Source organism: Brachyistius frenatus, unplaced genomic scaffold (assembly GCF_029030835.1).
Source record: "Brachyistius frenatus isolate BFR_SWC_R1_liver_20210118 unplaced genomic scaffold, ASM2903083v1 Contig_7, whole genome shotgun sequence".
Taxonomy (NCBI): Eukaryota; Metazoa; Chordata; class Actinopteri; family Embiotocidae; genus Brachyistius; species Brachyistius frenatus.
Window position 1 is genome coordinate 7,767,612 of NW_027210606.1, and position 22,101 is coordinate 7,789,712.

The following is a 22,101-nucleotide window of genomic DNA, read 5'->3' on the forward strand; positions in this document are numbered from 1 at the left end:
TTTTTTAGTTTTATTCTATCAACACTCCCAAACCCAAAGATATGTTGATGAAGATCAAATCCTGAGAAGCTGCAACCAAAGTCTGGCAATTTAATTATTAACATTGTAGTTGATTTATTTGCTATTTCCTCATCAATTAATGAACCAATCATTACAATCTCTAATTGCCTTTCACAAGTCCTGTTACCTCAACAATGTCATTATTGATCTCGATCACCTTTACCAAACTGCAGAACAACTTAAATATATAATTCCTGAACTTTGTCCAACATTTATTTTTACATTTCTTTTAGATATTAAATGTATTTGGTTACTTTCAGCAACTGTCTGAGGTATTTCCCCTTAGTCACAGCGACATCTAGTGAGCATAAAACAGAACTGACAACAATGAAGAAACGGTGCCTCTTTTGCAACACACTCTGTTTCTCAAGAATAAGACACAGTTGGTTGTTATACTGTTATCATGTGATGTTTAAAGTAAATACATTAAAAACCCAAATACACAAGTGAATCTTAAAAGCATTAAGAGGTGATTATCAGATCAAATACCTGCCTTCACATGCGATAACACGGGCATAAATATGCCATGTTGTCCACTTGAATTAATTCACTTTAGATTTATGGTGAACCAACATATCAGAGGTTTGTCAGTAACAATAAGCATCTACAAGAGTGAGAAGAGTGTCTGAAGCAATGTACTAGCAGCTTCCTCTCGCTGACACATTTTAAGCAATACCGTTCTTTGATGCATCCTGCTGTGGTCAGAGCCAAAGATCCTCTTTTTATTTTGGTTCCCTCAATGGTGTGCAATGCTCTGAAGCATTTAGAAAGAAAAGCAGCATATAACAGGATCACGTTTGGGCTTTCATAAACTAAATATATCTTATTTTTATATCTTGACTTGGTAGGTTTTCTCTCCTGCTGCTGCCATCTCGCAAACTTACAATGCCATTGATTTTCTTCTTGATCCTGGGTAAGACTATTTATATGTTTATGTGTGTTTAACGAAATGCACCTGTTCGAACAGACATATTTAATGTTACAACTAACAAAATGTTAAGTTTTGTTGCTAAAACACAAAAATATTCTGCGAATGTGACGTCTGGGTTCTTGTAATTAATTATAAATGTTAAGAGTGAAGTAAAAATTCAATATAAACACTTAATTTCATAAAAAGTTATCATTGATGCTTCAACTAAAAGTGTTATATACTGTACATGAAACAATATATGAGTAAAAAATGATTAGCCAAACAGGGCCATACCTTAACATTCAAGTGCTCTCTTTAGTGTTTACAGTTTACCTCGCTACTGTAAATCATACAGTTTGATGATGTCATGCATCATTTTTATCTATTGAGCTGGTTATATTCACAGTAACATTTCTTCATTTATATATCCTGATGTTGCGCTTTCTCACAATAATTCATTTGTGTGTTGACTTTAAAAATAATTTGAAAGAAAAGTTTAAAACCAGGGATAAGATTAGTTTGCATGCAAATGTACTCAAATATTATGTTATTTATTGCATTTTTCTGCCTCGTGTGTGCATAAAAAGTGAAGCCATATGTTTTTAACACTTAACTGCTCCATATTAATATTTTCAATGATTATCACTTAATATTTTAAAGTTTTATGGGCACCTATTCTATTCTCTTTTATTTTTGGCCTCCTGTCAGTTTTATGCATGTTGGGTAAGGACAATTTAACAGGTGCTTAATAAAGGCAGAGATCAATGCATAAAGTCCAAAGAAAGGTTTGCTTAATCTGACCTTGATGATTTCAGAAAAGTTAAAAATTCAAGTTAAAAACGTTTTTTAAATTTATATTTTATGTTTTAAGTTAATTTGGTATTATTTATTGGAAAGTTGTCTCATGTCCTGTAGGTTTGGCGGTGGCATTTGTCAAAGCAAATGAAACGACAACAAATGTAAACGTTAGCTCAATCGAAGACGAGATGTTTACCGTCAACGACTCCACCACTGAAGCACCCGTCCCCACCGGCATCCCCGTCGATACCCCCAATGTCACCAGCATCATCACCCCCAACATCACCAGCATCATCACCCCCAACATCACCAGCATCATCACCCCCAACATCACAAGTATCTCGACTACGACCACCAGCATGAACATCAGCAACCCCTCCAGCACCACCACACCCACAACAACAAAGAGGACAGGTGAGAGCTAATATCTGAACTCTTTATAAACTAAAGTCCATAAGAGTTGGAGTCCCCCAAAACACTTTCATCATCCTCATCATCGTTATCATTTATTCTTTGACGATTGTTCCTTCTTTTCTGTGGCATAACATGCTTCTCTGATTCAGGTGATAAAAGTTCAACAGCTGACAAAGTCTCTAAAGCTGTGACGTCCACAAAGTCCTCGACCAAACCTGGACCCAACAGTAAGCTTTGACTTCTTTTTTACACTACCAAGCATGTATTTACAATGTGGAGACACACTGCACCCTACTGTATATACTGTTACAGTAAAGAGAAAAGCATCAGTGAAACATCTCCAATGGTGTTTAGCATGAACAAGATTTATTGCTTTTGTGCACTATAGTACAGTTCTTATAAGTTAGCTAATTACATAGAACATTTTCACTTCCTAAAACAACAATTTTAATGTAATAGACTATAAATGACTACATGTAATGTCAAAGATGTCACTTGTTGTGACAATCCCACTGAAAATTACCTCCTGACTTTGCAGTTTTCCTCAGTTCTACAAAGGAAGTAATGAGCTTGCAGCCACATCATGCAGCTGCTGTCAGATTAAAAGCTCAGATATTATATGATACGATTCAAAAGGGCTGACAGGAAAACAAGTGAACAAGGTGGAGCATTTAGGAGCTGAAAAGCTTAATATTTCCTTCAGGAGTAAAGTATTCTGGATGCAAATGTTTGCTAACATGTTAGCAATAAGAGCACAGTTAAGCGATAATACACTATATAACTGTTGCGCAGCACCCAAGGGGCTAAGAAACATTAGTGGAGCTTTAAATCAGTTAGATATATATTTAGTGATGAATGAAAGGCTGAGCAGTGACAAATTTGTTTATTTTGATTATATCATAAACAGACTGACATTTTATGACAAGTCATTGTCAATGTTGATTTTAAATTCTACTCTTGTAAAAGCGAAACACATTTCTTCCTTCCTTCTCTTTCTTCCATTTCACCCCCAATTCAGCATCTACAGCAAATGACAACACAGGTGAGTAACAGTTACAGTTAGAGTGCTGCAGCACGTTTATAATGTCATCCCAACACAATGTATGTTTGAGGTTGTAGCTCTAAGTTCAGACATAAACAGTGAATCAATGTCTTCGCCAGGCAAATTTATTCTTCTTTATTAACATGAACTTCATTTTTTCCTTCAGGCATCATCGTCCTTGTGTTGATCATACTTGCGGCAGTTTTATTTGCAGTTGCTTGTTACTTCACTCGGAAGAGAGGAAGGGTAAGTAAATTAGCCCTTTGCATCTACGATCCAACAAAGAATAGTTAGACATGTTGGGATTTATACTCATTTGCTTATTGTTCACTGCCTCCTAAATATAAAGCGACAAGCAGCAGTCAATTATCACAACTTAGCTAAAGACTGGAAGCAGGGGGGAACAGCGGCCCTGGCTCTTTCCAAAGATGAAGAAAAAGCTGCATGTTTAGCGTACAGAAGCCCAATGCCAGCGCATATAATACACCTGCCAGTCCACTAGAGGATACTGTGTCAGTGTGACGGTTGGCCTCAAAAAAGTAGACGCACATCACATGGCACGGGTCATGTGACGTAGGTCATGTACAGAGGTCATTTGACAGGGAGAAAGTGACGTGGAAAGAAACCTTTCTCTAACTTGAACCAAGTCGTTTTGGTGTTGTACCCCAAACACCTGGTTTTGTTTTCCCTAATGTAACGACATGGTTCTTCACGCTTAGGCGAGATAAAACTGCAATACTGACACTTCATGTCTGTGCTGTTGCTCAAAGACATGAAAGTGGTGTTTGTGAACTGCTGTTATGAAGCCTTGAGTTCAGATATTGGCCGTCGACATCTTGCTAGTTCGGAGCAGTTTGGAGCCAGAAGTGACCATATTTTTCAGGCCCAATGCATAATTAATGGAGGGATTATTTTCAGATAGAATGCCAGAAAACTAATAAGAAGGAGAGACTTCAGCTAAAAAAAACCAATTTTTGTTTTACTTTGTATCCAAGAGAAAAGTAGAATAGGATTCTACAGACAGAGCCTTTTTGAAGCCGACCTTTAGTGGCACTTTTTGGTATTACAGTTTAAGGAACTTGTGCACTTACGTGGACCTGGAAGCTGCACCCATTTTTATATACAGTCTATGGACACATAACTGCAGTATTTATGAGTTGATTTTGGACAGGGATCTGTGTTGAATGTAAAAACAATTAACCGCTCTAATGAGTGTGATCTGAATCGCCTCCTTGCACAGCGTTACTCTGTTGATTTCACATCGAGACCAGATGACGCTAACATCCCTCTCAGCGTGATGGAGCCTGAGCTGCCTGTCGATACTGTACCTCAAAATGGTCAGTCCAACACAGTCAGCTATATCAACCACTAACTATACAGAGAATATCTGACCTCAACAAACGCATATTCCAATATTTGAAACTGCTTGTGCTGTTTGATTTTTTTTTTTACAAATATTATCATTCTGTACTTCCAGGTCTGCAAACTTTTGAAAGTCCAGAAACTACTGCAAAAGAGCCACAAGAACCAGAGGAAAAACCTGAGGCACAGGAGCAGCAGAAGGGTGAGAACCAACCTGTGACTCGTGGATCTTTAATTGTGGTGCTTGATCACTGCAGCTCTGAGAAACAGGACTGGCCGTTTGTTTTGAGCTGTAGCAAATCAAGTCAACATCACTTGTGGGCTAATAATGTGCTATTTTCCTTCCTCTTTGTTAGGTTCAGTGTAATAGAATAAAAGGAAGTACAGTTTGGTACAGCTCTTCACACTGTATATATAAAACAAACTGCACGCGAGAATATCTAACTTGAACAGAAAGTGAGTTTTGAGTACAGGAACTGATTTGACAGATTAACACAAATATAAAATATAAGGTGTCCGATTTTTGCTTGATCATTTTATCATCAGGCCTTTATCATTTGTTTTATCATTTGCTTAATCAACTTGAAAATATTCCATATAAAACCATTTGTATTTTTTTTTTTAAATTTGGTTCCGAGGGAAATTACATTCGTATGCACAGCCATCCTTAGATGAGATCGATAAATTAGGATCATCCACTGGAGATTTTGAAATGTTTGAGATGAGAGTGTGTTCTCAACCTGATAGCCAGTTCCCTGAAGTGAGAAAAAAACCTCAAACATGACTTGCAGTACTCAGGCCCACCACTTGAGGGAAATGGAAGCCAAGTTAACAAATTAAAAGCACATTCAAGTTTGCCATTATTGCAGCTGACACGTCATACTTTTGACAGGGTTTTTTGTAGATGTTTTCATTTTGCCAAATACAATGAGCAGGTGTTATTCTTTATGATTCAGCTTCTCATAAAAACGAATGCCTTTTCCTTGATATACAGCAGGTAGAAAAATAGTAGAAAAGTTATAAAATTCGGAACAAATTAGTAACAAAGCCAAAACAGTTGTTATGTGTTTTTGTGTAAGTCGTACATTCTATGCCTGGTCTTTAATTGGACATTCAAAGCAAAAAACAAAAACAAAAAAAAAAGTCGACATTTTTTATTCTTGTTTCATTGTTTTGACATTTTCATTTGCCTGTGAATGGATGAGGTGTTCCTGTTTTTTTCGGAGGTGTCCCTGTGTTAAAAGGTAAAAGGTGCAGTCGTGTCTGGGCGTGCCTCTCTGCCTTGAGCCACACTTTGTTTAAATGGACAGAGCTTTCAAAGGGTTGTCTTCCTCTCATGGGAAAGAAATAATGAAACTTTGTGTTCAGGAGCTGTCAGAGCAAGTGGGCAGCCACATTTTTAATCATACACCTGGGTGTGTTACCAATTGTCTCTTAACTACTGGCAAAATGTGGATTTCAAAACGTTTGTGACAAGAATTTCTTTTAAACGTCATTTTCAGCAGCACTTAAAAATATCTGTGGACAAGATAAAACAGAAAATAACCTAAATTCTGCTCAGCACAAGAGCCACAGCCGCACAGCCCTTCTGTAACCTCTGGGTTGGTATGTGGCAAACGTGAATGTGCAGCTCTAACATGACATATCTTTCTTCTTTTGTCACAAGTCTTTCTGCCTTAAAGCTGCTTGAATGTTTGTTACTCATTTCCTTCTGGGTTGAGAAGCATCTAAAAACCACAGAATGAGATAAGCATGTTACCAGAAATAAACATCACTGTGTGTGCAAACAGATGACTAAAGAAATATAAAGCAACACTGAGTAACTTGTATGAGGTAACTGGAAAATGTTACTTTGTAATGTGCAACATGCCTGGTCTGTTTATACGGACAGATACAAAAGTGACAAAAGAGGCAACACAATCGGCGGTTTGTCAACTTTTATCAGAATGGATTATTAGTATTAGTAATTAAAAAAAAAAAAAAAAATTCCTTCCTACAGAGACTTGGCCAAGAAGGCAAATACAGCTTAAATAGAGAGACCAACAAAACTTTTGCAGAAGAACATAGATGATATTAAACTATATAAGTGCTGAAATTTTCAATCACCATGTAAATTCACAATTAAATGTCATGTGGGTCATGGTTTAGAATTCAGGATGATGAAAGGTGTGTAGTTTTGGAAATTAGACTTAAAACAGCTTTAAATGATCTAATTTAATTTGATTTTCCCTGATTGGAATCGGAGTCTAAAAATAACACTTTTAACTTTTTTGAAAACACTTTTATTGTGAAAGGTTGGGAAATGTTTAGTCACTCATTTGGTAGATGTAAACAGCAACACCCCTCTCTCATGTTATTAAAGGCCATGCACAACTACACCTGTTTCCAGTTATTGTGGCTGACCTCAGCTCGTAGAGGGTCTCTGAGAAGAGGTCTAATCATTCAGAATAAGTGAAATCACCTGTGTGGGTGGAACCAAGGTGTGCGAGGTCTTAAAGTATGGAACTACAGCAGGCAGGCAATTACCTCAGCACTGACAATAGAAGCAGGGAAAGGAGCTACTCTGGCTCTCCTCAGAGTTAAAGTAATAAAGCTGAGTGGCATATTGTTTATTTTTTGTCCAAAGGATTGAGGTGCACTGGAAACAAACTAATTTGCACACCATTAGTGACACAAGAAGTGTCTCTTTGAAGCTGTTTGTTGAGATATTTTAGAGGCAGCTAGGTGTTGTGACTATTTATATGATGAACAAAAGACTGAGAAGTTAGAGCACTCAGCTGTTGTCCCCTGAGTGTTAATGACTGTGCTCAGAGGGGCTGGTAGGCAGATTTTGCTTTAACTTTGGAGAGAGATAGGCTAGCTCTTTACCCGTTGTAGGCTTCATGGCTTTAAGACATGAGAGTGTATTTATCTTCTCATCTTCACCTTTTGAAACAAAATCAAAAGTATGTAGTTTCTACAATGTTAAACTATTTCTGTAAATATTGCATTTTAACCAATAACTTTTGACATAACAAGTTCCAACCACAGATCACGTATGCAGTGTCAGTGTACATAATAATGATAATAATAATAATAATAATAATAATAGAGATGATGTTTCTGTGAAGGCTGGAATGATGCCTGAGGAGCCACCTTAGTCATGGCAGAGTTATGTCTCGAACAACGGTCATCTTCCTCTCCCTCTGCCTAAACTGGGTCAGATAATAACGGGGCCACCCTACTTTCCCACAGCCTCCAACAGCTGTATGGATGTGACTCATTAGGTACTAGTCAGTAATCCGCCGCCTCATTACCGACACTGTGGTCCGCTCGAATGCCCCCGTCCGAGACAGATCCCGCCCTCAGGAGCACAATCCTCTTTAGGGGACATGAGTGGAAATGCTGTTATTATGTAGCAGCTAAATACAGAACAGATGGATCTAAACAGAAAATCTACAATGACACAGAAGTTTACAAAATTATGGAGAAATTTCTTGAGAATATTACACAATGAATTAATTGCAACAGTTGAACGTCCTTTTGAAAAAGTATGGCATAAAATTGGGTGTTTCCAGTATATTCTTGAATGACTCAGCCTGTGTGTTGCTTTTATTTATGCACATGTTGTTTTCATTTACATGTAGCCTATTATCTCAATGGAAAACAAAAGAAAAATGGAATAAACGTTTTTGAGAAGCACTGAAAAAGCTGTGTGGTTTTCTTTTTGTTGTCCTTCACAGCTGAGCCTGATAAATCTGTCAATGATCCCACCGCCGAGTCTGCAGTTCCAGCTCCAGCTCCAGACAGCTCCGAGGACAAACCCAAAGCGGATGTGGATGAGCAGAGTCCTCCCGCACCCGTGGAGCCAAGTGTGGAGGAGAAAACCGATGACAAAGGCGTCGTCTCCAACAAGACCTCAGTTGAGTTGCTGAAGGAGGCGAATGAGAACAACAGCAACAACACTGACTTTGGTCAGAAGAGAGGTTGGTATTCAAATCATTTGTCTCCTCCACAAAATGTTCTCTAACTGGGTAACAAAAAAGAGAACTTGGAAATCTTGTACAACGTTATAAATAGATGAAATCCTTCAAGCATATTTAATGCTGGCATTCCCATAAGTACATTGAAAGAATTATCGGTCACAGTAATCATGTAATGTTTCCTCTAAAGTGCTGTGAAAGGATCCTCCTCTAATGGTTGAGTACTGTGTGTAATGGAAGCCAAGATCTACAATTTTAGATGTGAGCGGTACATAAATAACTTCTGAAGATCAGCTAAAGTCAAATCAAATCAAGCATTTTGGCACAAAAGTTTCAATTTGTGCATTACCAGGTTTTCTTGCTGATTTTAAGTGGAGGGAAACAGGTAATTAACAGACCAGATTTGGGTGACTGACTGCTGAAGGCTCAGCCTATAACATCATTTTGAAGCAAAAATCAAATTGGATTTGTTGTCCATTTCTTACAGTAGACATGACCTTTGAGGAGATGTGACCATTTAACATGAGAAGCATTTCAATAACTCATCCTCGTCAGTATTGTATGAAGATTAAATTCTTCTAGTGTCTTATAAAATTACCCTTATCTATTGCCTGGAAAGTTAACTTTACATTTGATTTAAAAAAGAAGGGATATCATGTTCCTGTTGGGAAATTAACTGTAACTATAATTATGTCGCTGTTTATTGTTTTAACATTGAATTTAAATCTCCGACTAATTATGTTTTTTTAGTTTAAAAACATAACGTACGTCTTCGAGCCACCCACTGCTAACCGCCCCCCTTTTTTTTTTTTTTTTGGAACAGATGTGAAGTCAATGAACGTCTTCTGGGAAGTTCCCCCCGACTGTCCGGTGTGAGACTTTACTGCCGTCTTGTAACTCTGCGGTTCCTCGGAAACTCGGTAAGACTACAGCAGGCGGATGCTGTGCTGCAGCTGCTGCACTGCTCAGCCAGCTCAGGTGTAAATAAAGGGTCAACGGACCACATACGACCACTGGGAGGGCTTCGTTACAGCTTCCTGTCCTAAATTAAAATATTAAAAATAGAGAAGTCATAACCATTGAATCTAAATTTACTAAATGTGCTCGTCCCCCAAACGTATAAATCACCTTAATAGCCTGACATTGAGTGGTATATAAATACACACCATGGAAGCCGCATCCAGAACGTAACCCCAATGCAAAACACAGTATTAATACAAACAGGGTATCATTCTTTCTAAGACTTTGCTTTTACTTTAAATGGTTTTCCAAATGTGTGTTAACCGTAGCTCAGTTGAAAAAATAATATTAAATATTGCAGCAAGACTCATGAGATTTTGGGTCATTTCAGGCTACTTAAAAAAGATAATGTCTAAAATACACTTTTACGAATGATATATGAACAAACAGGCTTTAAGCTTATACAACATCTTTAATAGCCGATTTCCAAAAAGTTATTTTTTTTCTCATTCTGAGCCAGAGATCTAAACTTTACTTCCACACGGCAAACTTTCCAGTTTTATTCCCGTCTATATTCTGATTGTTTTTACAGGGAGGGTTGTTTCTATATCATTCGCAGCCCGTAAAATCTTTCCTCTGAAAAAATGACAAGAATTTAAAAAATTTCCAATTGATAGAGGGATAAAAAGAGATATTCATAAATTTTGAAAATGGTTTTTATCTCATTTCTGTTCTGAAATCTTATGCAAATGTCTCTATATTTAATCAGATAATGCCTCATTTAAACAACATTTTTGCAAACCTGTAATACAAAAAGAAATTATTTTAATATAAGTATCAACTGGGAAAGTTTCAAGGTTCAAGGTTCTACACACAAGGATAACTAAGCAAATTGAATCTACTGAATACCAAAAATGGTAAATGGATTTTGAGTTCAGATTTAATTGTCAAAGTTATTTCCAAGGTAAAAAAAAATATTGTTCATGCAGTACAAATGCAGTTTCCCCCCGTTTAGTTTATAAATTAAAAAAAAAAAAATCCTTCTTTTCTATCAAAATCTCTGTTTCTGCTGATTGTAAGTCACTCTGGACTTCATTCCTTCCTTCTTCTGATCCTCTCTGCTCTACCGTCCACTGATGGATGAGATTGTTCTCACACGAGTAGCAACACGGGCGCTCTCAGTCTAATCATCATGTGCTTCAGCATTTAAAGCCCCACATCTGCACCTGCACTCCCTCTCTCTTCCTATCAGCTCAGAAACACTCATGGCTGCAGCCCGAAGCCCGAAGAATTCACACTGCTCTTAACAGCTGATGATAAGCTCACATCTGAGAAGCTAACGCTCAGGAGCTCGGTATGTTAGCAGTCACGGATCATCTCCGTCCTCACAAAAACACCGGCTTCAGAAATCCCAAACATCTCCGTTTCAGAAGAGGCAGTCAGTCCTAGTCCTTTTGTTCATGTTGTGAGTGGGTCTTTAAGACCATTAAAAGCAAAGGCTATAAGTATAACTATGAAATCTAATAAGCTGTGCAATTATATTTGAGTTATATTGATGATCGTCATCACCCAAACCTGTAAACATTTCACAAGCAACATAATTTTTAAATAATGCTTACCAAAGTGCTTTTGTTGCAACACACAAAAATAAAGAAATGTTCACCATCCAAACCTCAACCACATTCCTTTTTTTTTAAGTGTTTATCACGTACACTTCCCTGATGCATAAAAACCTCTTCTGTGGCATCGTTTTCTAACATTACATAACTGAGAAAACCAAATAGTGCTAAACATAATTTCACGTGATTTATTTTTGTTGAAGTAAGTGCATGTAGCTATATTTCTATCTGATGGTGTGACACTTGTAAGAATATCAGAAAACCGCTGTCCTGTGATAAAACTCACAGGTAGGATTTTATGGGTCCAGGTAGCCTTCTTTTTTATAAGGTTGCACTGGAAAGATTAATTCAAAACAACCATAACATACAATAATTTAAACTGTGTATTGTGGTCTTTGATGATTTCTGTACCTGACAGCTGAGTATCACACCAAAGCGATTGACACACCTGTCAGTCCACTCTCTGCCAGTGTCATGTTTTGCCTCAGCTAGGCGTGAAGCGAACATACAGTTAGGGTTAGGCACAGGAACGACTTGGTTACTTAAGGATAGATTTCTTTAAAGACAAACACATCACTTTCTCATGGACTCAAACCCTGCTCTTGTGGGTGAAAGTCCTGGGTTTGATGCACCCCCAACCATATTTGGACTTCACCACTTTTGTACTTCATTAAATGACCTCGAACACATGACATTCATCACACGGCCTCCTTCATTAAGGTGCGTGTACTTTGCATGCACAGATCAGGCTAAATGCAACAGTATCCTCTGGATGTATCTGGTTGTATAACATGCTTGGCTGTGATTCTGGGCTGACATGATAGATGTGCAAAAACTGCTGGTGAGATCTCAAACATGGTTCTCAGTTCCTTGTTTAAAACAACTGGAAGTGAAGATGGTTCAGGTGCACCTAATCACTCTTCTTCTAAAAGGACTTTTCCAAACAAAAGACCCTCAAATTTATACATATTCACCTTATTGTTTTCTGTGAACATGTACAATTAGCTTTACTGGAAATTCAGTGTCCAAAAAAATGACCTTTAAAACCCACTGAGCGAGATTAGACAAATGTTTGGACATCTTTATTATGGGAATTTTAAACTCTGATAAAACTGCCTGTTCAGACAACTGAATGGTTTTCCTAATTAGACTGTGAAACTGTTTAGTGACTCCCATAAATATGAGCCTTTCTCTGATAAGAACACAACATACTTGAGTTGTGAATCAGTGAATACCCCGATATGAAAAACAGCAGAGACAAGAAAAAGTGAACACTTCCCTCATTCCCACCTGGTTTGGGAAGTGATGAGCAAGCTGGAGTTGAAAGGCGGCAGCGGAAGATAATGGATTTAAGCTGACAGGTCATAAACTAAAGCAGCATAATTAGACCTGAGGCTTCACTGCGTTATTTTCCACTCAGAGCACAGCTTTCATGTTTAATGGGCAATGTTCGAGGAAACTGTCTGTACCGCCTGGGATAAATATTTCACAGTTAGGAGGAGGCAGAAGTGAAAGACTGACAGAGATTTTACTGTGTGAGAACAAAGAGGCCAGTAGTTAGCTAGAAGCAGCTTGTTTTACTAGCTGAAGCTCTCATTGGAAGCGGCTGCTGCAGCTGATTCAGAGACAGGTCATGAAGGTGACCCGAGTCAAGGATCAGCGGTCTGAAGATTTTGGGATGTCGTTAGCCTGTGACCTCAGGAACATAAGTGGTGCTGGAGAGAGTCAAATATATAAACACTAATTATTTTTTAGTGGTTGTCTCTAATTTTCTAATTTACAGTCATCAATTTCTTGCTGTAGCGGAGTAAGCAGGGGGTCAGAGGCTAGAGCTTGTCATTGATCACGTTTCCTTAGTAACGCCCGAATACAACCACTGCTCTGAGTCGATTTGATCAAATGTGAACTCTGACCTTGTGTGTTTTTTCTGTAGTGTGTAAGCTACCTACTCCAACCCGTTTTCATTACCAGGGCATCAAATACTACCGTTTTGTCAAAGTCTTTAGCGTCACAGAAATATGCACAAAGGTTGAGGAAGGAGGTCACGTGACTAAGTAGAAAGAGTGAAGAGGTTGTCAGTGTTTGGATAATGTAAACAGAGGAGTTTTCTCTGGTGTTCAAGTCTGGGAGAAAGTAAAAGTCAACGTGGATTTCTTTTAAGAAACATAATCTATTAAAAATACGTAGAGTAACTTATGTCACGTGTGTGACATTACTTACGTTATGTCACTTCGTCGTCGTTGTTCTACTCATATCTGAGTATTTGTGACCTTTTTGATGACGTTTTTCCATTCATAGTGTTTTTTAGCTTTGATGTAGCAGCTATAAATGTATTTCTTTGTGAGAGTTGTAATTCCATCTGTCCAGCGGAGTTTCCGCCTTCCTCTGCTTCTTTTCCCTTCCACTTTACCCAATATAATCAGTTTTTCCAGATTGTCTCCTTCACGCCTGGCAATGTGACCAAAATATTGCAGTTTCTGTTTTACAACCACTTTGAAGAGATTCTTTTTTTCTCCAATTTCCAGCAAGACAATCTCATTGGTCCTTTTTGCTGTCCAAGGAATGCACAGAAGCTTTCTCCAACACCACATCTCAAATGCTTGTGGAAATGTTATGTCACTTATTTAAAGTCAAATCATGATCTTTTCCTGAATCTGACCACCTGGTTTTAGGTACCTAAACCGTGTGCACATATATGAGATGCCAGCGAGATCTTATGTACATGCTGGCTTTCTATCCTTTTTCAAAATTAGCTGTTGGCTGCTTGTGTTATTGACCGCCAAGTCTGTTTGGTTATTGTAGTAACATTGGGTCACACCTGTCTTGCACACTTGTAATCTGTTGTCTAGTGTGGCTTGAGTGAGTAGTTAACCCTCCTGTTGTCCTTGGGTCAAAATGACCCGCAGCTGTGTTCAACCAAGTTCTATTTTATTTTCATAAACAGGAGGGTTAATATGGCTCTGTGACTGTCAACTTGCATCCAACATGACTATCAAACAGTTTATTAACTTGCCTTGCCGCACTAGTTTAGTCTGCTTTACTTTATCCTTTGTCTGATTGAAGTTTAAGTAAATCATTTGAAAAATCCTTGGCATGATGCTGAAATAGCCTACCAGCAGTTGTGCTGCTAAATATCACTGCTGTCTAATGATAAATCTAGAATGTCAGTGGTGCTGAAATAGCACATCTTATTGTAATCTAGATTTCTCTCAGTTCTGTCTTCCCGTTAGTTTCCCCTCTGATCTGTCTTACATCTCCGTACTGCCTGTAACAAGCTGTATAAGAACCCACTACAGATCTTCTGCTGTGAGCCACCGTCTCCGCGCCTGGAGACATGTAAACACAGATTTGTGGTGAACAGGATGTCAATAGTGCATGTGCTGAATACAGGATCATTATCTCAGTAATAACAGTGAAGGGAGGCTTCCTGTTTGTGAGGTTTGATGTGGTTCAAACCGACAGGTCGGCCATTACACCTGGGCAGCTTTACAGAAGGGAGGAACTGTCGGAAAACACAGACTGACACTCCCTCCACACTACCAGGAGAAAACAGCTGGTGGAGGCTGGTCCTGCCCCTTCCTCCCTTCGCTTCCTACCACAAACCATCAAGTTTTGGGCAAGAAATTGAAGACTAAAACTTGCAAGTGCAAAGTCTTAAGGATAGCAATTATACTTGCATTATTCATTGTGTGCTTGCAATATAAACTGCACTTTGGAGGCTAACAGCGGTGTGTATTCACTTTTTGATGTGAACATTTTCATGTCTGTGCTTGAATAATTTACTGAATGGTTTAACTGTGTGCTTCATTATGGCTGGAGAGAAGTTTCTGGTGCATTGGATTTAAACAACAATATATATATATATATATATATATATATATGTTTATTTATTTTTTACTAACAAGGTAAAGTACACCCAATAATGATGACAAGTGTGAAATACATGTACTGGCAGAATAAAGTCAAGAGGATCTGTTTGATAGCACTTACTGTTGGAATTTTTAATAGCACCTGGATAGCCTAATGCCCTGCTGGAGTAAAAAGATACAACAAAACGTCAGTGTCACTCAGCAATACGGGAGATGGATTGTTCATGGAACAGTGGATGCTGTTTTGTTAAGCAAAAAAACGTCATGATCACCATCACCTTTTTCTAAATGAAGAGCTCAGATGTTTAAGGAATGTTCAATAACCGGATAATCACTAGTTTCACACAGCTCAAAATAAAAGCAGCGCCACTGAGAACCTTGATTCATTCTCGTCAGTGTTTTGGGATAAACCGCGATAAACAACTCACTCTCACCCAGGCATACAAACACCAGCAGGCACTCATAGAACCATGAATTTGCATTGGTGGGGTTTTCCATTGTTAGTGTTAATTTATAAAGCTTTGTAAAGTGACATACAGAGCTGGATCAGTGGTGTCAGTGCAGATTAGTCAAGTCAATTTTAAGGATTTTTATGAAGGATCTTCTGAACATCTCAAAGAAGGACCAAGGTTTTTACAGTATTTGTGAGGAGTGCCTCGGTGTGAACAGAGCGACTGGAAGTGAAGCATAGTCATGTTGCACAAATTGTCCCTTTAGTAAAATTTGTAATGTGTAATTAAATAAAAATGATAGTTGTTACACGGACACAAATCATAATCATAGGGAAAAGTGTTCATAAAACCAGAGATGAGTAAATGTGTTTTTTGTAAGCTTTTGAAAATGTGATTCTTTAGAAGGATATAGACATTGTACAGATAAGCAATGCAAGAGATCAGTCTACATGTAATAAGTGTAGATTGAAACAGCCAAACAAGTTGATGAAACAGAATCAGGATCAAATCAACAGGATTGTTGTGTACATGACTGTGTAAAAGTGAAGTGAATCCAACAGTTCAATCAAAACTGTTTCTGTGTTCAAATCTTTGCCATTTAGGTTTCACTCGTGTAATAAAGGAGTCAGATATGAGGATCGATCACACTCTCACATCTGTATAGGTAATATGAATCTGAAGCCAGCAGGCAGTTATCTGTTGATGCAGTTGTAGTTATTTACTTGACTATTTCTTGGCCAGACACAGTACACTCCTGGAGTCTTGTTGTCACTTTGAGGTTGATGTAGAAAATTAGCTGTTGGGTTTTAGTTTGGGATTTTGTCACGTTTGCTTCTAAACTTTAACTGCGTGTTGCATATTTATTCATAAATATGTAATATAATGGAGAAATGCTGAAGATCTGAGGGAATGCTTTTAAGGTTTTTAGAGGAGGTTGTACTTTTAGTCGAATCCTTGAACACCCTTCGAAAGAAACCAAGCTGCTGGCAGTGCGGAGGTCAAGTTGAACAGTGTTCAGTTTCACTTGTTAAAGGTTTACTGTATAAATAAAAAATATTTACTAGTCATTCCAGACATACAAGTGACTGTTATTGGACAAATCTTAAAGAGGATAAATCTGTCAGGGTTGTTTGGGCTTTGACTTTTGAGGAAGCCATTTCCATTAACACCTTGTCAACATTAACCAAACAAAATGGAGTGAGAGGACAAGTTTATTGTTTTCTAAACAATTTAGGTGAGTTTGTTTTGAAAGTGAGCCTCTTATGAGGTCACAGTTTGCTTTTGTAAAAATGACAATGACAAATGAGTTCAACCTGATCGTTTTAACCTAAAACCAATGCAGAACCACGATGCTATTACACATGAACAGCAGATTGACACCGTCCATTGTGTCTGTATGTATACTGTATTACATGTTAACTTCCTGTGTCATGCCTCTTCACCAAAACCACAGGGTTTGTTTCAGCTCCTTGACGTGCAGAGGCCTCGGGTTGAAGTCCTTTCCAAAGGTCATAGGTCACACAGACCTAATTAAAGGGGACATAGTGACTTCAGGAGAATAATGTGGCCTCAATGTCAGTATCAACTGGCTCACATTCTTTGCCTGTCACTGAGCAAGTCTCTGCAGAATTGGATGTGCGGCTACTGTGATGTGTCGCCCCAACCTAGGATACATTTCAACAAAGACCCCTGCACATGACAGAACCTGAAAAATATGAAAACAATATTTGCGGGAAGCTTACAGAGACATGAAAAGTAGACTATGAAATAGAGTTGTTGTCTTTCTCCGTCGTACATCCAGGTCTTACAAATGATTATTCAAGCATATTTACCTCTGAATTCAAGCTGATATTTATCCTGCAGCAGGAAACACAAACACAAAGAAGCACATCTCATCTCTACTTTCCCTTTTGCCCTAACCTACATCTTTTATTTTTAAGAGATGTCAAAGTATGCCAGGCCTTGACCTTTCCTATTTACACTGAAGACATTTTACATCAAGAGTGTCACATTTTCTAGATCTTTAGTCTGAAGGTGCTGGGCCGACCGCCTGATCAATGGACCAACAGTGCCTGCCCTAGAGCCAAGCTTTTAGCGGTTTGCTCTAAAAACATGAACACATCATGAAGATGTAATCCACATCATGATTATCAGCCCAAATCCCAAAGCAGCTGACTCTTTCAGTGACCTATACAACTCCCCCAGAATGCAAAACCCGTGAGGTCTACAGTTGTAGGGACAGCTTCCTCCCCTGCTGTCCTCTACAGGCCGGTTTAAACATTCCTGGTCTGACTTTGTGCAGTTGGCAGGGCTGCTGTGATCAGCGAGGCCTGCTGACAGACGGACATTCATCCACCTGCTGGTATCGCCTCCGGCATCGGCTCCACATTCCCGAGGCAGAGTCAAACTGTCAGAGTCACACCGTGGCTTTATTACATCTCTGTCTCTCATCGATCACACAAAGTTTAAAGTGAGCTCAGGTGAAGTTTCAGATGATGACGAAAGACAGATCCTAAAAAAGTTAAACTATTACTTTACTTTCATGTGACGCGTGTAAGTATTTGGACCAATTTGATGGTGAACATTCACGCGGCAACAACAAAGTATGAGCTGGAAGCCTGTTGATGTAGAGACTACTCGCAGGGCAAGCTGGTGAGCTAACCTCTAACATACTTCCCAGCCAGGAACATCTTAGCAGCTAGCATGCTGGTGAGTCAACGGCTCCTCAAGGTTTTGTCGGTTTTCACTGCACTGGGCCATTTACTCTATGTCACATTTAAGCATTATGTCGTTTTTCATTCAATAAAGAGTTGTTTGAGGGAGAAAAAGTTAAGACCTTCACTAGAGGTTGATGGCTTGATACAACTTATTGCCTCGTCTCCTTCATTTGGACTCTCCAGCACTCCAGTCAGCACTGGTGAGAGGGCTCGCTACTGGCCAAGGGCACAAGTCAAAGTTCAATAGCACAAATGCAATTTAACGCAATAATTGGTGCAGATTTACATAATGCCAGGAGTAAATTCACTAACGATTAACAATTAAGAATGATAATTTACCAAACCTTAATGCTGCCTCAAACCTAAACTCTGATTCAACACTAATCCAGAGGTGTAGTGGTGTGAGTGAGGTGCTGTGTTTCACTCCAGCAACAGAAATATGACGCTTTCATATAGATTATATCGTCCAATGTTTGCTAGTCCTATCCAGCTCCACTGTGGGTTAAATCATCGGTAGCAATACCGCAATAATAAAAGTAGCACTCACAGGACCAGAAATTAATTGTTATTTGAAGTCTATTTTGACAACATATTTATTGCTTGATCAAATAAATGATTAAAGGACATGGTGTGGTTATAGCTTAACTTACCTTAGTTGGACTTATAATTCTGCTTAACTTGAATAAATGTTTCTTACATGTTTGATATTTCGATGGCATTCAGATTTACAACTGAACTGTAAATCCTCACTTCTTTTTTTTTGTTGCTGTGAGCAGCATCCGCTCTTGTTTTAGTTCAGGAAACATAACCTTGAAGTGATCAATCCATCAGGTCCAAAATATTTTATTGCTTTAGTTGTTCTGACTTCTGTTTTTGTGCACGCCTCTTGTCATGTCAGAGACTTCACAAAATACAACAAGTTCAGTGACACGTGTTGTAATATTTAGCTGTTAATAAGACTTGAGTATCTATGTTATCAGCAATGATACAAGTGGAACTTCTAAAACCAGTGTATTCTTGGAGATTTAAGTAAAGTACTTGTTTTTTATTCTGCTCAAAGGGCTGTTTGATAGTGTGTTTCATTCAAAAGAGAAAAATAAGGTCTAAAAATGTAAAGTATCCTCTGAGCATCTCTTTGTTTCACCTGAATGGCATTTGTTGATTTTCAATTTGTGGGTAATTGAGAAAGCCGAACACCCATGGCTGGATTCAGCTGAGCCTTTTCTGCCAAACTGCTAAATCCTCCGAGGAATGCTCAGTCTTTCAGCAGCCAGGTTTCACTGCTGTGACTTACTGCTCTCCACAGATCCCTTTCTATCCCTGTGGCTCAACTCAGCACGACTTTATGAACCGAGATCAATGTGAAGTCTTACCCGCAACCCGAGCCTCAGTCGTCACATTTCTGGTCAATAACCAAACTCCTTTATATTGGATCCAGCTGAGATTAACTCAGGTCAGATTTAAAACAGCAGGTCTTAAGAGCAAAATACCTCTGAGAAATACGATTGAGTGTTCAATATATCGGTGGGCTCTGAAAGCTGTTAGAAGACCATTAATAGAAATGGATAATTGTGTATTTAATCAGACAAATATTTATATAAAACCAAAGATGAACCCTCCCGGGGCTGTTGTCACATCAGCCCCCGGGACTACCCAAGATTTTGTAGACACTTAATGGTTAAGTGTAAATCACATCAATGGATATGGAGTCAGATTATGTCAGTTATCCTTTCCCTCAAACAGATGTTTCCCCGTGGAGGTTAAAGGTCATGGCAAAGGCCACATAAACTTGGCCAAAGCAGAAGTTACAAGTGGAAAAAGCAGGTGATTGCAGGACACGTGACAGTGGGACAGGACACATTGTTTTCATTGATCTCTCTCTCTCTCTCTCTCTCTCTCTCTCTTTCAGACTGAGGAAAAAACTCAAGTGACTGCAGTAGAAAAAGACACCTCTACTAAATGTTCAATCTTGGAACAATTTTGCAGAAAGGTATATATACCAAAGTGTTTTCAAAATATGAGTAATATTTTTGGTTAAAATGTAAATAAATGAATGCATAAGTGTTGATACACAATCTATATTCATTGCCACATTCTTAAAATGTGGGCTTCAACCCACTAAAATAATACTGCTCCTGTCCCAGAATAACAAGATATTACTTTTTTCACATGACAGTATTTTTTGTATGTATTTGCATAATATAATAATCATAATCATAATATAAAAGAAAACAGCACAATATTGTCAGATTTTAATTATTTGTGCATCTCTTTTAGATAAAATGTTATTTCTGTGGATGCTGAATTTTGCTGTTCCTGTTCTTTTTATTTAGTAAAGTTTCCGTTATGCTGTTTGCTATGGTGTGAGTTATTTGAACATGTCACAAAAAAAAAGTTTTTCACCAATATCTACCACCAGAAGGCAGTTATTTAAACTTTTGTGGTGTTCTTTTGATCAAACTCGACTTGTATAACTATAAGTGGAAACATGGGCTCCAGGTGCAAACGCATTTACTTCAAACAGTGTTAAAAGGCAAGAATCCCTCGACACTGTGCTGCACGCATTCCTGGGTCAGTTGCCAGGTTCCTCCTTTAGGCACAGTTGTTTCTTCAGTAGATGTGTAGTGAGGCCGTTAGTGATGCTAATTAAACCCAAACATATTGGCTGGAAGGTGAATAATATTGTACAATGCTATGAATAAGATTGTAAATATCAGTACACAAGTTTACACACAATAAAGGTCATTTAACAGCTGTATCCGTTTCGAGGTCATCACTAAAGGACGAGCCTATATATAATGTATTTTTCCTGGTTAATTTCATGAGGCATATAATATTTGTATATTTCCATCTGCAGAGATGAGTTGCCCAGTGTTTGGGGCTCATCCAGCTGCTATATCCAGCCTGTTTCCATGGGCTTCAGCTCCCTTTTAATGACAAGTGATAGCATTGCCCCATATCAATCTGCCCACAGGGCGCTTTAATCCACCATTAAGCAGATGAAATGTTGCACTGGGCCTGCGGTGCAGCAGTGACGGCAGGAGCAGTTCTAAAATTTGTATGCCTGTCCCTCAAACCTGACCACAGTCATGGACACCCTGCACCAAACCACCCGGTACAGCAGAACACAAACCTCTTCCTCCTCGGAACTGGATCCAAATGTCGCAGGTCTCAGTATCCTCTATTTATACGCAGAGTATATTTACAACAGGCCGGATGATTAGGATGCTAGCAAGTAGTGTGAGAGCAAAGAGAATGTGGGTGCAATCTTCTTCAGCTATTCTAAGGAGACAAGGACTTTATCGGATGTGAGCCCCCTCTCTGATGTCAAAGCTTGTTTTCAAAGAATCTGTCAGAGCTTCTTTACCGAGCTGCCAATCGTATCCTGAAGTTGGTCCTTAGTAAGATTTTCTTTGATAGCGTTTCTATAATCAGATCATTTCTGTGAGAAGGAGATCTGTAAAAGATTCCAGGAAAAGTGCACATACAGAGATTCAGTGCGCATACATCAACAGCGTCACTCACAAATAATTCCTCTTCTGTTTATTGTTAAAAGTTTAAAACCCCGTTAGACGACACGGTCAAGATTCTACATCCAAACGTTTGATTATTTCTATATGAGACAAAGGGGCGGAAAGCTTTCTAATATACAAAACTTTCCCATGTTTAAATGTGAAGTAACTGAAGCTGAGATCTATAGTCAGGTGAGTGGTCACAAAATGTAAGGTACTGACAAAATTTCCTCATCAACAAACTTACTTTTATCTGGTTGCTTTCAAATACAACTTTTTAATTCACTTCAAAAAATGAATTACCAGGAATGAAACACAAAGCAAAACACACACACGCACGCACACACCCACGTAGTGATATATCAACAAGTGTCCGGCACAGCTGGACTGAGCTGTTCCTGTGCTCTATGAATGGTTGAGATGT

At 38.5% G+C, this 22,101-nt stretch overlaps 2 protein-coding genes across 2 annotated transcripts; both read left to right on the top strand.

Annotated features, from left to right (window-relative positions):
- The first annotated feature begins 868 nt into the window (after nt 1-868).
- Nucleotides 869-2,420, top strand: LOC138615689 (probable basic-leucine zipper transcription factor S). Its single transcript, XM_069689444.1, has 3 exons — nt 869-973; nt 1,886-2,182; nt 2,332-2,420. Exons 1-3 carry the CDS (start codon nt 946-948, stop codon nt 2,418-2,420), a joined length of 414 nt encoding a protein of 137 aa, XP_069545545.1. The 5' UTR covers nt 869-945.
- Nucleotides 2,421-3,191: 771 nt separating this feature from the next.
- On the top strand, nt 3,192-20,520 carry LOC138615665 (translation initiation factor IF-2). The gene is made up of 7 exons (XM_069689416.1): nt 3,192-3,224; nt 3,391-3,470; nt 4,465-4,561; nt 4,702-4,788; nt 8,309-8,551; nt 9,372-9,468; nt 20,075-20,520. The coding sequence occupies exons 3-6, from the start codon at nt 4,522-4,524 to the stop codon at nt 9,422-9,424; spliced, it is 423 nt and encodes a 140-aa protein (XP_069545517.1). The 5' UTR covers nt 3,192-3,224; nt 3,391-3,470; nt 4,465-4,521; the 3' UTR covers nt 9,425-9,468; nt 20,075-20,520.
- Nucleotides 20,521-22,101: the final 1,581 nt, after the last annotated feature.

Excerpts from the sequence above, each read along its gene's own strand:
- LOC138615665 (XM_069689416.1), top strand. The coding sequence starts at position 4,522 with ATGGAGCCTGAGCTGCCTGTCGATACTGTACCTCAAAATG. Across the intron at positions 4,562-4,701 it reads CGATACTGTACCTCAAAATG|GTCTGCAAACTTTTGAAAGT; the intron begins GTCAGTCCAACA and ends CTGTACTTCCAG. Across the intron at positions 8,552-9,371 it reads TGACTTTGGTCAGAAGAGAG|ATGTGAAGTCAATGAACGTC; the intron begins GTTGGTATTCAA and ends TTTTTGGAACAG.
- LOC138615689 (XM_069689444.1), top strand. The coding sequence starts at position 946 with ATGCCATTGATTTTCTTCTTGATCCTGG. Across the intron at positions 974-1,885 it reads GATTTTCTTCTTGATCCTGG|GTTTGGCGGTGGCATTTGTC; the intron begins GTAAGACTATTT and ends CATGTCCTGTAG. Across the intron at positions 2,183-2,331 it reads CACAACAACAAAGAGGACAG|GTGATAAAAGTTCAACAGCT; the intron begins GTGAGAGCTAAT and ends TCTCTGATTCAG.